At 31.8% G+C, this 15,704-nt stretch overlaps 3 protein-coding genes across 12 annotated transcripts in view; 1 reads left to right on the top strand and 2 right to left on the bottom strand.

Annotated features, from left to right (window-relative positions):
- The window catches only part of LOC125073232 (leucine-rich repeat-containing protein 15-like), a 92,603-nt gene extending 83,887 nt beyond the window's left edge, over positions 1 to 8,716 (bottom strand). Inside the window, exons 1-3 of one of the 9 annotated variants that reach the window (XM_047683979.1) lie at positions 8,510 to 8,624; positions 5,168 to 5,242; positions 346 to 1,958 (exon numbers count right to left, since the gene is read on the bottom strand). In XM_047683979.1, coding sequence (XP_047539935.1) covers positions 666 to 1,958 — 1,293 coding nt within the window. In that variant the 5' untranslated portion in view covers positions 5,168 to 5,242; positions 8,510 to 8,624 and the 3' untranslated portion in view covers positions 346 to 665. Of the gene's footprint in view, positions 1 to 345; positions 1,959 to 5,167; positions 5,243 to 5,498; positions 5,617 to 8,167; positions 8,249 to 8,509 lie in introns of those variants that run through there. The other 8 variants (XM_047683978.1, XR_007120034.1, XR_007120035.1 and 5 more) reach the window with 8 other exon arrangements.
- Positions 8,717 to 9,327: 611 nt separating this feature from the next.
- LOC125073082 lies at positions 9,328 to 10,454 on the bottom strand. The gene has a single exon (XM_047683772.1). It carries the CDS (start codon positions 10,195 to 10,197, stop codon positions 9,424 to 9,426), a length of 774 nt encoding a protein of 257 aa, XP_047539728.1. The 5' UTR covers positions 10,198 to 10,454; the 3' UTR covers positions 9,328 to 9,423.
- Positions 10,455 to 13,522: 3,068 nt separating this feature from the next.
- LOC125073117 lies at positions 13,523 to 15,466 on the top strand. Of its 2 annotated transcripts, none has more exons than XM_047683819.1 (3): positions 13,523 to 14,342; positions 14,415 to 14,825; positions 15,088 to 15,466. In XM_047683819.1, exons 1-3 carry the CDS (start codon positions 14,130 to 14,132, stop codon positions 15,229 to 15,231), a joined length of 768 nt encoding a protein of 255 aa, XP_047539775.1. In that variant the 5' UTR covers positions 13,523 to 14,129; the 3' UTR covers positions 15,232 to 15,466. The 2 variants fall into 2 exon arrangements, with proteins under 2 accessions (XP_047539775.1, XP_047539776.1); XM_047683820.1 differs by having other exon boundaries at positions 15,097 to 15,466.
- Positions 15,467 to 15,704: the final 238 nt, after the last annotated feature.

Here is a 15,704-nt window from a genome sequence, read left to right on the forward strand (position 1 = left end):
TGATTGCTTAGTTTGAATTTGACTACATGTGTTAGCTATCACTTTAAACTTTATAGTATAGCATATAATAATGTATTTTGTCGGATTACATAGTACTCTTTTGTAAAATATTCCGGACTTATTGGGCGTCGTAGACAGTACTCTTTAATTCGACAATTTCGATAGTCCCGACACTGCCCTGCAAAACGTTTGTCAGATAACCGGGGGTCCACTGTATTTAGTATTGTTGTGTCCGGGTTAGTGAGCCAGTGTAACCACAAAATTGTTAGCTATCAAAATTATATTCTATAGAATTAATACTGTAATAAATGAATTTAAAGTAACTAGGAATAAAATAATCAGTTAAAGGATAGATCATTTATTGCAGAAGCAGTAAAAATATAAATCAAAAACAATCTTATACTTACATAAAATAAAAGGTACTTAATTATTATATTATACATCGTATTTCTATTTTAAAATGATAATGAAGTCAATAACTCATTCAAACACATATTCAATAATAAATAATCAGCCATATCACGAGGTCACTTACAAAGTATTTGATCTGCGATTAAATGATTCTCACATCCCTTATACCGACCTTATACCAACGATATCAGTCTTTAGGCGAAAGCTACTTAGCTTAAACATTTAATAAAGAGGTATACGTAAACTCCTGATTCTCAAATTGGTTCCCCGACAGATTTTCCCGCTGAAGATATGTCGTCATATAATTCCGTAAATACTGCGTTAAATGTATCGTGTCTTTTGCAAAAGACATCTCTTGTTGTCACGCAAATCGGGTACTTGCCATCATAATGTAAACTATTGTAAGTTATTTCTAGCTTCTTAACTTCGCTCAGTAGAGCCATTAGGCATGCACATTGCCAAGGATTTTGGTTAAAGTAGAACTTTGTCAATTTCGCACCAGAATTTCTCAGTTCCAAAGCAAAATTATCAGTCAAATATGTGAACCTATTGTTTGATAAATTTAAATTCTTCACAGACGTCCCACGAAAAGCATTGACGGGAACAGTTTCTATTAAATTATTAGATAAATCTATGTTAGCTAAATTTTTCATATTTGAAAATAAATTATCTGGCAGATATTTTATTTTGTTACCTCTAAGTACAATAACCTTTAATTTTTTTAATGGTTTAAATACATCTCCATGTATTTGTTCCAATGCATTATCATTTATGTTAAGTTTTTCTAAATTTACTAAGTTTATGAATGTTGTACCATCTCCTAAGTCTGTTATTTGATTAGTAGATAGAATCAAATGTTTCATTGTTTTAAGATTCGCTCTAATTGCAAATTTTGGCACTTCTTTAAGCAGACATCTTTCTAAATTCAATAATTCTAGCACTTGAACAGCGTCTAATAGTGTATGTGGTGCATCGTTTATGTCATTAATAGATAAATCTAAATAACGAATTTGAGTATTATGACCAAAAATAAAAGCATCAAGATCTTTACCTTGCAAATTGTTATTTGAAAGATCCAAGTGCCTTAACTTTGTCAAAGGATCAAATATTCCTAAATTTAACATTAATCGATTCCCCGACAAATCAAGTACATCTAGGTTGGGCGTTTTATCAAAAGAGCCAGGCTGTAAATCAGAAAATAAATTATGAGAGAGGTTCAAATATATCAACTGCTTGGAACTATCAAGAGAATCTAATTTGACTTTAGATATTTGATTTTGTGACAAATCTAAATATTTCAGAGAGTTTAGGTTTTTAAATGAATCATTATCTACATCAGATAATCTACATCCCTGAAGGGATAAGCTTGTTGTTCTATTATTGTCAGACACAAGACCACGTTTTAGAACGTAGTTTGTATCACCATTTTCATAACAAACAACTTCGAAGTCTCGGCTATCAATGTATTTACACGTTGGAATCGTTTCAACTAAAACGGAAATTGTAAACAGGACGTAAATACTCCAGTACTGCTGAAGATATGCCATCTGAAATAAAAACATCTAATGAGAAAAAAAAAATCAACAAGGATGACACCAAAGGAGATAAACCGGTCGCGTAAATTTTAGTTTCAAAGAACTTCGTTAGGTCGCAAAACTCTTACTGCGTCGTCGTCTGGTATCCGTCCGACTTTTACTGAAACCGTATGCAGTATAAAGAACGGGATTTACGCCTTCAAAAATTACTATCGTTCAGCGTCAGCCTGAGCACATTTATTTTTTGTCCTATCAACGTAAAAGTCGATAGCTTTTATAATATATTTGGTCCTTTGTTTAATTACACAATCGCTCGCTAAAAGGGCGCCCGAGTTTATGTCTCACTTTCTCGTTGATCTGTTTATTACGAATATTACTATCGGTTTTGAAATAACAGTGTGACAAGTCAATGCGATCCGTATGGCAATTCAAGTTAAAATTGATTTCGCCTGATTGCTAGTTCACTTCGACCTAGAAAATTGAAACTTTGAAGTACATTTTACTGGATCACATGCCAATATTAACTTGATTTCATGCCCGTCGACGTTTTTGTATAAATTAATAACTATTTGGTACAAATTTGGCAAATATCGATGATATACTCTTGGAGCTGCTATTTAAAATCTACTGCAAAATTTCACACATATCCATGTCCTTAAACGCTTATAAAATAACTTCTTCTACAGATTCCTAAACCCATACAGATTTTCCAGAATATAAATGATTGTGAATTTAAAGTAGATGTAAAAATACTCGAAAGATTTATAACGTGGAACTCAAGCCTTAGATAATTCAATGCATGTTGCAATAGTTCACTCAGTTCACTTGCAATTTTATTGCACTTTAAACAACATGACTTACAGTAGTGGGCGTATTTCCAACGATCGTTACGCACACATGTGAGCATGTTAGGTACATTGGGAGCAGACGCCGCTGTCATAATTCATCACGCTTGTTGCGAATGATAGGTTACAATAATATTTAAGGTCAGCGGCGAACGTTATATTTTTATTAAAAATTATATCAATTATACCTAAAAGTTATTTGTACTAATAAATGAGCGGACGTTTGTGTTGTTATGCCTGACTGAAAAAACAATTAAACCAATATACATAAAACTTCTACCAGAAGATATCCAAGTATCTGCGCTTCACTTAAGATACTTTAAAATAAGTCTATTCAAGTGACAAACATGAATTTCATAATATTGTATTCAATATTTACCGTCACATGACATACATTATAAAAATATACAGAAATCCGTGTACGGTATGGCTCAAATGCTAGTCATGTTAAAGTATACGAGTACGTATAGCTGTATTGACTACATAACATGCCCTTATCTTATCGAAAGGTTAGTTTCTACTTAATAATAAAATATAAATTGCACATAGCACTCAGATAAGAAAGTACATATAATAAATTAATTAAGCTTATATTTGTCCGACCGCGACTTTGTTTGATTGTTTTAATGATGAAAAATTAGCGAATCTTTACTATTTAGAATTGAATAAAATAAAATAATCTGTATATCCCATTGGCTATGGAGAGGAACTCCTTCCGAAGTGGTGACCGTTATCCAGTGCGGCTTGGTGGATACAATTGTAGCGTTTTCTCATCCGTCAGATGCAGGTTTCCTCACGAGTCACGATGTGCAAGATGAATTATGAACACATATTAAGCACTTGATAATTTCATCCGTCGCTTTTTTCGGTTCTAATTTACTTTTTCAGACAACGTGTTATATAAACATACATAATTTGTCTTGAGTGTGGGACTTTGTTTTAGTATTTAGTGGGGGGGGGCACTTTGTTTTGTAATCTGTAGCGATGATATGAACGTTAAATGTGGATCCTTATTCTACCGTACGAAGCCGGAACGAGTAGCCAATTGGTACTAAATATATAATGGTGCACTGATATACTTCGAAATTTAAAATATCTATATTTATTTACTCTTTGCCTCTTATCTGACTGACTGACTTATCTATTGATAGTATTACTATCAATATATACCTCAACCAGAACGAATATGATGACATACTACACATAATATATTATGGACATACAAACGCAGCTTTGTTACAATTTTAGTATATACCTACAATATGTGTCAGTCATTGTGACAGGATGTAGGTATGATATGTTTCAGCAGCAATGTGCACAGATGATAAATTCAAACGCACATACTTTTTTTTATTATTTACAATCATATTCTACTTAAATAGGTATTTGATATAATAAAAATCTATACATATAATAAAATTGGAGTGTCTGTTTGTAAAATTAATATAACCGCGTTTTACTAAATGCATATGTATATATACACGGTACATATACCTAAAAAAACATTTTTTACAATTTTTGTCTGTCTGCCTGTCTGTTTGTTCCGGCTAATCTCTGGAACGGCTGAACCGATTTTGACGGGACTTTCACTGACAGATAGCTGATGTAATAAGAAGTAACATAGGCTACTTTTATTTTAGAATTATATGTAAATTAATTATAGTCACGCTTTTTTATTAAATTTAAACGCGCGTGAAGTCGCGGGCACAACTAGTATTTAATAAAATAATAAGGAAAATGTAATGTTTTCCTCATTCGTTTCGCTTTGGAGGTATAATATATAATTCTCATGTCACATATTAATAAATAAGATGTTTTTGTAATGCCAAACATATAAAGTATCAAACACATAAACTCGTCCAGAAAATACTAAGCGTTTGGAACGTTTTGGGACATGCATAATATTATTTTTACGCCGAACTTTAAACAGTTTTGCTCGCTTTAAATTTAGACTACTTGAAGTGAATTCCAAAAATATAAATATAAGAGGTAGAATTTCCCGCCAAAATTGAAATGTATTATATATTTTTTTTTATTGAAGTGAGTCTGCAGTAGTTGTTCATTATTAATTTTTAATTTAAAAAATCAAACGTCACTTCATCGATACATTATTTATTTGAATAAATAAAATTAGATGCGTTTATCTGGAAACCAGCGTTTTTTTTTTTGAATTTTCCGCCTAATGTTGCTATTAAACTAAATTACAGATACGTATTTATTATTAATTTTTATTTTATAATTACATATATAGTTTTAAATATTTCAGTTTTTTGTTCCATTTTTCTTTATTTTTTATATGATTACGATTTTTTCCGTCATGTATGTTTTTTTTTTAATAATTTCCTTTTTTTTTATATGTTTACAATGTAAACTCACCGTCACCCTATTGCAACTGATGATATTGATGGTTCAAACCATGTTCAATCGTTTGTCACTCATATAGCTCCGAAACTGCAAACCAATAACACAACATTCAAACTTTCATAAATTCATTTTTTATTTTATATTTCATAAAAACATTTTGATTTTATCTGTGCATGGCCATAGAATACACAGATATTTATCATACAGCCAAAAAAACATTGCCACTCGTACACAAAATAAATTTAAACTGCCAATATAAACGAGCTCGGGTCACAGTAGTTTTAATTTTGTTTTAACAATTACCCATAATATTAATTCACAATTAATAAAAAAAATGACGAACCGCTTTTGGTCGGGAAGTCCACTTATACAAGTACACCGAAACGACGTCGTACTGTCTCATGGGAAATAATTAAACTGAGGACGATCTAAATAGTCACGGGTATTTAGTGGTATTACTAGCTATCGACCCCGACGTCAAACGATAAAATAATATTTATAGAATTATTACTAATCATAATATAATATATAAACGAATATTATATTAGAATTAAATAAACCCGTGATCTCTTTTAGTGCATTTTTATTTACAAATAAATACTTGTATAATTTTCAATTTTAGACATTATTGTATATATGTATTTCCGTAGATATTTTTAAAATTTGAAAACAAAAAGTGAATAGTATTGTATAATTAGCATGTCAAGTGCGTGAACCGATTTCGTCTTCAGCCAGCGTTACGTTGACATCCACAATTAAAAAAATAAAAATAAAATTTCTATAAAATAATATAATAACATTCTCCCTCCTAAAGTCCCTCGTCCTATAAATGTTGAATATTTGTTGACGTTTGTGCTTAGTCCATTTTGTTCATTCATATGTAAATATATCAAATGTAATAAAATTAAATTGTGAATAGTCCAATTTAGTCTCATATTTTATTATTATAATATTATTGATTAAGCGACAACGATAATATAATAACGTAAAGCTTAATGCACTAGATAACACTCAACAAGCGACGCATTGATTATTATTATTATACTTCTTACCCTTTGTAAGTATAATAATACTAGACTAATTTGAATCGTCTCGGTGATTGTAGGTTACTACTCGAATTATTAGTAATTAATTGTAATCTTCTTCTTTCAACATAAGGTACGTATTGTAGTAAAAATTACAGTTTTAGTCTTTAGTATCAAATGTTTTTCAAGTATCAAAGAATATTGGCTTGTTGATCCTTTAAAAGAGGCGTTCGTCAAGGTTCCATATTAGGACCAAATAGCTTCATATTATATGCTAAGGGTATATTAATTGTAATGTTAATATATATACCTATATTATTACAGCTTATGTTAGCTAATATTGTTTGTAACAGCATAAAATCGATACAGTTTGTATATACCTATATATGGGATAGGATAAGGGTTACTTTTATAGATATGCAAATATGTGAGTGTAACTATGTAATATTGCAGATATTGTTATAGGAACTAAAACTACTTGAAACTAAATATTATACGATTTATGTATATCTTTATTATTATATATCGTTCTTAAACACATAACAAAGAGAAAAATTGCATTAGAATCATAAACACATGCTAAAGTAGACCGCTGCGTTTTGCTGTCTGCTGATCTCGCGTTTCTTCACGGTGGCTGACGTATTCATCCGTATAGTTTTGGTTATTTTTTTTAAAGCATTGTATTTTTTTTTACTTTTTATTTGTTTTTTTTTTTATATTTTACTTTTTTACTTGTTATTAGTTTTTTTTCTTTGTTATCTTATGTTTTGAGACTCATCACGATTAAAGCAGTTTGCGATGATTATTATTACTTAGTCTTTTTTTTTCTTTATTATTTTTCCTCAGAAATATCCTTAGTTTTTTTTTACTTCGTTTTTTTTATATAAATAATATTGTACTTCTTGTACCATTGCAGTTTATCTGCAATACATCTGTACCCTATATTATTCATGTATAAATATTTATTATTAACGCTTGATTTTAACATAAAGTAACAACATGGAAACTTAGATCTATATTCTAAAATAGAAGAATCACTAATAAGAATGTCGTCGCAGTCGGCAAGTAATAAAATCGAAACCGTATTAAAACTGAACAGCGAACTTCGTAAATTAGGAGGATTGACTTCCTGACCTCTGAGCGCCACCGACTGAACACGAGTTCTCCCGACGGTCGGAACTCTCGCTTACACATTCGTAGTGGAATGAGATAAAAATTTGCGTCAGCGTCGCCGCGGCCTGACGCACACAATAATATAACGATTCATCGTTGGTTTTTACTATTAGGATGTAGTACATACAGAAAGCGAGGCAGTAATTTATTAATTTTATAAAATTTGCGACATTATTTTGAAAATACATACATGTACTTAACATATAATATAAGTATATAAAAAATTACATTATGTGCTCTGACTAATGCTCACATAAGGAATACAAGATCGAATTTAATGTTAAATAGAATTTGCAATAACTTTAGTAGGTATTTTTTGCTATGGGTTTTTTTAAAACTGTTATTCGACTTGTACCTACTTCCTTCCAGGATATAGGATTTTGGTTTTTATAAAATTGCAGGCAGATCATACCTATCTACCCTATTGAATCACGTATTACATGTTAAATTAATCGTAATGAATAGTGTTCGATCATTTGAAAGGACAAAAAATATAATATCTGTATAAATTATAGTAAACGTTCAGCTAATATTAGCATGAGCTGGATTTAGTAATGCCGAACGCGAATATTTATGTTGGCATTGGACCAACTTCGTCAATTCTTAAACACATAAGCAAAGGCATAAATAAAGATTTTTCTTTATATCTCAGTGAATTGCACAAAGTATACTAATATTAGAACATTAAAACATTTGTGAAGTAATGATATTATTTCATATTATTGATTTCAATAAAAAAATAACATTGCAATAGTAACAATTTAAATAAGGTATCCTAGCATACATTTTACATACAAATGCAACATATCCTTACGTTATTTCTTTGTGAAATTCCAAGCATCATCCATCACTGTTTCAATGTTTAAAATATCGTTGTTTCGTCAATGTTTACACTAAGGATAATTAATTTCACTTCCACCCATTTTTAATAAAAAAAATTTAAATACAAATCACCTCTTTTAGTTATTATAATCGCTTAACATAGTGTGCGAGACACATTTCGAATTCATCCAAGACCAAGACCGCTTTTATAACATTTTATGCATACTATTTTGAGACACTGTAGACACAAGATATCTACTGAAAACATAGTGTCTTCAATTATGGTATTATGACGATTAATTTATTTTTATAAATGAAAAAAAAAAACACTTACATCTTTACTTAAATCAGTACTCTTGTGACAATTATTTCAAACTCTTTAAAGTAATAAAGCTAACTAAACTAAATACGATTTTCGCGTAAGTTTTACCTTGTCATTAATAAAACTCAAACTGGTTTAAAGAAGTAAAGAACTATGTAGCATTGTAGCCGTCTCATTCTAACCTATAGCATTTGATTCGAATAAGAGGCGAAAATAACGGTGAACGAAACTGACGTCATACTCAAGTTTGCCATTGCAAAAAATTTTATAACAATATTATAATTACAAAATACGTCAAAATGTATTGTGTATAATTTTGTATTATACTATATCGATACAACTGTGAAATAAAAAATCCTTCAGGAATTTAAAACCTAACAACTTTTTAAATGATGGCATTACTTGTATGAAACGATGGCCTTCACGTTTGTTAAACAAAATTGTTATCTTTCTGGGAAACACAAATCCGCAGAGTATCTTTTGCCCGTTCAACTTAGTTTTGAGGTATTTCTTCCCGGATTTGTTATATTTTTGATAATCAAGAAGCGAGTATTAAGTTTCTATTAAACTTTCAACATAAATAGTATTACTTAAAAGAAAAAGAAGTTTTATTTCTGAGAAAACATTTTGATGTCGTACTTATTTAGCGTTAAAATTAATTAATCAATTATATTTTTTTAAGAATACGTTATTCATTTACTCACCAATTTTACAGTCAGTGACGTCTTTTTTTATTATTTCTAGTAAGTATACAAAATATTATATTATTTTATGTAAAAAATTACGTTGGTACGTCAAGTGTATTTTGCTGATGTTAATAAAACGACAAATGTTTAACTAGGTTTATTTACATATAATTGACAATTCATAGTACAAGTGCAAACATTTTTGAACACGTAGATGATATTTTCATGAAAATGTTACTCTTAATTATTTATTGCATCACAAAAGTTAATACTTCTCGTTTGAAGCGTTTGAGTAACGTCTGCGTCACGATTTATACACATTTCCTTGAAATTAATCTCAGCGCCTGAATCATCCGAGTTTGAAATATTCCGTGACAGATCCAATTCACTCCTCAGTTGCTGGATCGACTGTATCACCTCGTTCTGGAAATTCATATTCAGCTTGTATAACTGCTCTGAGTAATCTTTTTCTTTCCTTATTTCGTTTTTTAAATGAGTGTCCTTGAACTTTTCGTATTCTGACATTATTCTTACTTTTGACTCGTAAACATGTTGCACCATAGACACTAAAGTAAACAGCTTCTCGATCACCTTCTCCTTGACTTCTTTAGAAATATTAGGATCTGATTCGAGATCTGATTTCGCATCCAGAGCTAAATCATTAGCAGAAGACGGAAAGCCTAAAAATGATTTGGAACTGTGTCCATTGTTTGCTTTAGTAGATTGTGCGATTTCAGGTTTAGGTGACTTTTCCTTTTCCACCTTCTTTGACGTGAACGCTCCATGAGTTACCACTTCAGTAAACACTCCCGAACTTGGTTTATTTGATTGATACTCCGCCGTTTTTTTGTTAACTTTTTGCAATAATTCGTTGTTCTTCTCCTTTTGTATATCATAATTTGTCTTTTGTAGCACTTCATCGTGAACTTTTCCATCTTGTTTGTCGTTATTATCGGTAGTGTTAAACGGACTTCCGGTTCTGTTGTTAAAATTTGTTACATTTAGCTTAGACATGTCTGTGCCTTTTAAGGTACAACGTAAAAGGTTTCGAAAGTTTTAGGCCACTGAACTAATTTTTCTATCACATAACTCTGTCCGCCCTGTGTGGTGACGATCTAAGAACTAAACGGTTAGTTGGTATTGAATTATTGCATTCTCCATATGAGTGTAGGTTTCGCTCCATAGTTTTGGTTTGTCAGCGCTTCCTAAGTGTGGCAATGAATTTATGATTACGATTGAGACCGACGCCAACTCTGCGTAGGCTTTAATGCAGTTTACATTGAATATTGTTTATGTTGTAAGGTATTTTTTCAAGTGTTCAAACACTTGAACTGCGTATTTGTGTTGAATGATGTAATCGCAAAACCGGTTAAGGTGAACAAGACATAAATTTAGGCTAATTATTTTCATAGATAATAAACGCGTTTTTTTATTTTTTTTTACATTTATTTCGATATGAACAAATGAAATTTCTTTTGAATATACCTATATATTCATATCATATCATACAAATAAGTGCAAGAAGAGAAAAATAATTAAATTCAGCAATATTGAAGCAAACTTCTAGGTATGATAATTTAAATTTTAAAATCGTATTTTTAAATCAAGATCAATAATGTTCATTCAAACTACCCGATAAAATATCTCATCTAAAATTCTAACATCAAAAATGGCCATCTTCCATATAAAATTTACATCCTAAGCTTCACCGTCTTAGACGATTAATTATCAAAAAAAGAACTTTTAATCGCCAAAATTGTTTGCCAATAATTCCTGCACGTTAAATACGAAAAACACTATCCTGATTATATTTTACTCGTAAATAGAAGGCTTATCAGAGAATTTCAATTTCCTCTATCACCGAAAAAACAATTTTCATACTAAGTTTCACCCTCTCGGATGTCTTAGATTTTTTATATAAGCCTAAATACCGATTACCATATTTCTAACATCAGTCCCTATTCAACCCCTTAGTAAAAGCTGTAAGTCAGGTAACATTCATAACTAACCTATATTTATTCCTTATAGATACTAATGGTATTTACGTACTAATTTCTACAATTCATTTATTTTTTTATAAACATACTTTTATGTCAATATCATATACTCCTCTTCTAACAAAGATCGTATTGATATCAGCTGCATTATAATGACTAATGCCAAATTTCGAACGTGAACATATCACGACTACCATGACCGTCAGTAGTCCACTGGTGGGTAGAGCCTCCTCAGAAACTTTGGAAACTATTCCGCCAAATGCGAGTATACACGTATACCAAGTTGATAGTATCTGATACCTATGTTATAGGCTGATTCTATAAGTACTATTTTATTCACCGCTAAATACATATAAAATGTTTTATAAATACAAATGAAACAAATGAAGCCTATGTCTTCTTTTCGGATTGGAAGTTTAAGCCCACGATCTTTCTTAAGATCATTCGAGATCTTTCTAGTTTTGTTCAATGAACTATCACGCCTCGTATCAGGCTCAAAATACTCTACTAAATATGCAAACTATTCGTGTAACTGTCGCTTTCAAATTGTATATCTAAAAAACTCAAAAATGGTTCACTTTTGCATTGTGCATATGGGGGTTAAAATTACGCAAATAATCAACCCTATTACCTCCTAACGGGAATACGTCGAATTACCAATAACCCTGTATATAGTATATGCTATTATACACTCTAAAGTGATTGTGGTAATATAATTGTGTAGTTTAACATTTTTGACATTTATTAAAAATTCAAAATCGCAAATTTCTTGAATTTTGTTGAAAACTAGAATAATTTCGTAATTTTTTTATCAGATAAAAATATTTGTTGCTTTATATAAGACAGTGTAATGTATTCTGTTTATAACATTATATAAAAATATATTTAATTGCCAATCACATGTATTTAACCTCATTACTACATAACTCTTGATTATTTGGCTGTATTATATATTAGCGACGCGGAGTTTGGGTGCTGTCAGCATATTAATCGGAGTCGATTGTGATCGAACAGTTCCGCCATTGGGGAAAGTGATTACTTTGCTTGTCGTCAATTACTTGATGAAAGAGATTTATATTAGACATTTGAAAGTAACGAAAACACCGTTGGTATGTGTCCCGGATATACACACTTATGGATTTTTCAAAAAATGCCAAAGCGAGACTACTTGTTATTATGTTTTGGGTCTGTTCTATGCAATGACATTCTCAAGATAGTACGTTTTTTCTGCAAATGATTAGTGAGTAAGTTGATAGAGATCAATGCGTGTAATTTACCTTAATAATAGGACGAATGAATATTTCAACATTATCATTTTATAGGATTAATAATGAATGAAATGGATCAACATCAATATTGAACATAAATTGTCATGCTCAATGGAATTAAATGTAATGTCTATCCTATAATATATTTTGACGGAGATCAAATGTTTTAATTGTAATAATTTTTTATTGTAACAATTAACGTTTGGCATATTTTGGTAACACAAAAAAATTACAGGATTCTTGGCAAACCAACAACTTTTCATGAACCTTCCTTACTTCGCCAACGCGCCACCAATCTTGGGAACTAGGATGTATGTGCCAGCTGTTACACTGACTCACTCAGCCATCAAATCTGATCACATCTATACTAAGTATTACTGTTTGCTGGTAGACTATCTGATGAGTGGGTGGTACCTACAAAGATGGGCTTATACAAAGCCTTACATCATAAAGATATTATATTATCCTAAGTTATCCTTGTTACGAGTATCCAAACATTGTAAAAAAAAGTTTTATTTCCAGTTAGATTGAAGAGATTATTAAAATATCTCCAAAAACAAATTAATAAATACTATAACGTGTATTGTTTTTACAAATGACTGTATAACAATAAATATAAAAAAGTACGAAAAATCTCCGATCCATTCATACAATGTTGCAAAACGAAATTTTATAAAAAAAATGATTATATTTGACTTTGGAGACAAGTTGGTTGCCTTGTTTTTCACCCAAAGAATCTTATATGCGATACAATGGGATAGTTGCCAATGCTCTTGCAAATATTCCACTCAATCGTGGTTTGTCCCTTTTTTAAATGTTCTTATATATTTTAAAATAAAGCAAAGAAATTTGTCAATTTTGACCTGTTGGTTCACTTAAAATGTAGGAACAGTTAAGGCATGTGTCTATAATGGCATATCGTATAACATAACAGAACTTGTGACTGAATCACGTATGAATACAAAACAATAAAATACAAATTGATAGTTTTTATAAGGATAATTTCATTATAAATCAGGTGATTAAAAATTGCCTTATATCTTCCTACATATTTAGTCAGCTGTCCATCAATGAACTAACACTTTATGGAACTGAACCAAGTTATTCTGAAAAAATGGAAATAATCGTAACATTGAACTTCACATTCATCGACGATATTATCTCCGGAGTGACAAGTTCAATGATAGCAATTTAAACACTATTATGTATGCAAACGGCGCGTGCGCTGCGTCTGCACATCCATATCAAGCAGCTTACCGCTATATACATTTGACATCACTCTCTAACATCAAAAGTTTTCCTTCGGATAGAACAGGACAGAACATCTGGATCACGTATTCGCCGAATCAGGGTATGGTGTCACAAACAACAGAAAAGGCGCCTTAAGCTTACGTTTCTAAAACGTCTGTATATCAAATAGCGTCGTTAAAACTTAGGCCTCTTTGAACTCAGGACTGTTAGGAGGATACGTATCAAATAGCTTTCCCTTACGCTTCCACCTCCCAATAATAAAAGATCGTAAGTGCACGATTGAGTGGTACATACCAAGACAATCCGTACCGGAACTGCGAACTACGTGCTGAATTTGAAATAGCTGTATAAAAGCCATTGGGTCCTTGTCGAAACTATCACAATCTCACCAAACGTTCTCCAGTGAACACCAGGAGTAAAAAAAAACAAAATGGCATCAATTAAAGTGGTGTGTTTATTTGTTGTATTATTCGGAGCGGCCATGGCTCAGCCCTCCAAACAAGGATTTTGGAAAGGAACGCCCATGGACGGCATGGTCGAGGAGATGAGATCTGGCTGCGCTGAAGGATCCGACCCAACAGCGTGCATTAAATACAAGGTTATGTCCTTGTTAGACAGTATCTTCAAGAAGGACACTTTCCAGGTATTTCAAATAATATACACTTTATATTTCCTCAAAATATAACAAACATTTTCTAATTAAAAATCCTTACAGATCTCAGATACCGTCGAAGTCACGAAGAACGGTGCAGGTAACGAAGCCACCGGTCGTTCTACTGGCGACTTCATGGACTCCATCGAAAACTACATCCAATCTCACGATGTTACCTTCCAATTGCCTATCGCTGACACTAAGGTCACAGTGAGCCCTAGAAACCTTGATAGCGATGAACTTAGCCTAAACATCAAGTTCAACAAGGAAGGCGCACGCTCAGTCGGCGAGGCTCGCAAGGCTAAGCTCAAGAAGATCATTGTCCCCATCCTGGTGTTCGTTCTCCTCAAGGCCATGACTCTCATCCCTCTAGCTATCGGAGTCCTCGGTCTGAAGGCTTGGAACGCTCTGCAGCTGTCGTTCTTCTCTTTCGTCGTATCCGTCGCTCTGGCCATCTTCCAGCTCTGCAAGAAGGTGAGTTTCAAAAATTAGATGATTACATTGATTTGTTAAATATAAACAATTCACTTTCTCGTGTACTATTGACATTGCACAACTAGCTGCCTAGTTACAAAACGCACAAATTCTTCAAGCACAATAATCACATATTATATAGTAAAATTTTCGCACTCTTTGCCTTTGCACCGGCTGCAAAATTAACTTTATTACTCTAAGGATCACTCAGTTGATTCCGCACTAACTAACCTTCAAATTTTACCCTTGAGTAACGTTGTAGTTTACCCAGATTGCTGCGGACAACTCGCACCCGCAGATCGCCGCTCACGGACCATGGGATGCCGCCTACGCTGCCACTCGTCATAGAAGAGACGCTGAGCCCCAAGAATTGGCTCAGGAACTCGCTTACAACGCATATCACTAAACAGTCCTTGAAGACGATATGAGGGAAAATACCAAACCAAGGAGACCTCTTTTAGCATATTTAAGGAACTGGCCCTCATGTCTTCGTTCGACTGGATAACGATAACCGACCGATGATAACCCGACAGCCGTCTGTTTGTCTCCTCGATCAAGCAAACGGGTACAAACCAAAAAGGTTTTTCGAAACCATGTATGTAAATAGTGTGAAAATATTATTTATTTAATTGTGTGCGTGAATGTGATGTGTGATTGTTATTTATTGTTTAAATAAATCATTTTAAAAAAAACCATAATTTTATTCCGCCTTTGTTATGTTTTCAATAAAATTTGTAATATTTTTATTTTCCCCTAATAAGACTACATTTTTTACAATTAAAAAAATACATTAAAAAGATTTTATTTTTAATATAAAAACTAATAACAATAAAAAAAATATTTAAAGATACAATGTTAAAAATTACAGATTGAATCGAA

Source organism: Vanessa atalanta, chromosome 23 (genome assembly GCF_905147765.1).
Source record: "Vanessa atalanta chromosome 23, ilVanAtal1.2, whole genome shotgun sequence".
Classification (NCBI taxonomy): Eukaryota; Metazoa; Arthropoda; class Insecta; order Lepidoptera; family Nymphalidae; genus Vanessa; species Vanessa atalanta.

Bases quoted from the DNA above. Each gene is read 5' to 3' on its own strand.
- LOC125073117 (XM_047683819.1), top strand. From the start codon at position 14,130: ATGGCATCAATTAAAGTGGTGTGTTTATTTGTTGTATTATTCGGAGCG. The intron at 14,343-14,414 runs GTATTTCAAATA...AAATCCTTACAG, and splicing joins TCAAGAAGGACACTTTCCAG to ATCTCAGATACCGTCGAAGT. The intron at 14,826-15,087 runs GTGAGTTTCAAA...GTAACGTTGTAG, and splicing joins TCTTCCAGCTCTGCAAGAAG to TTTACCCAGATTGCTGCGGA.
- LOC125073082 (XM_047683772.1), bottom strand. From the start codon at position 10,197: ATGTCTAAGCTAAATGTAACAAATTTTAACAACAGAACCGGAAGTCCG.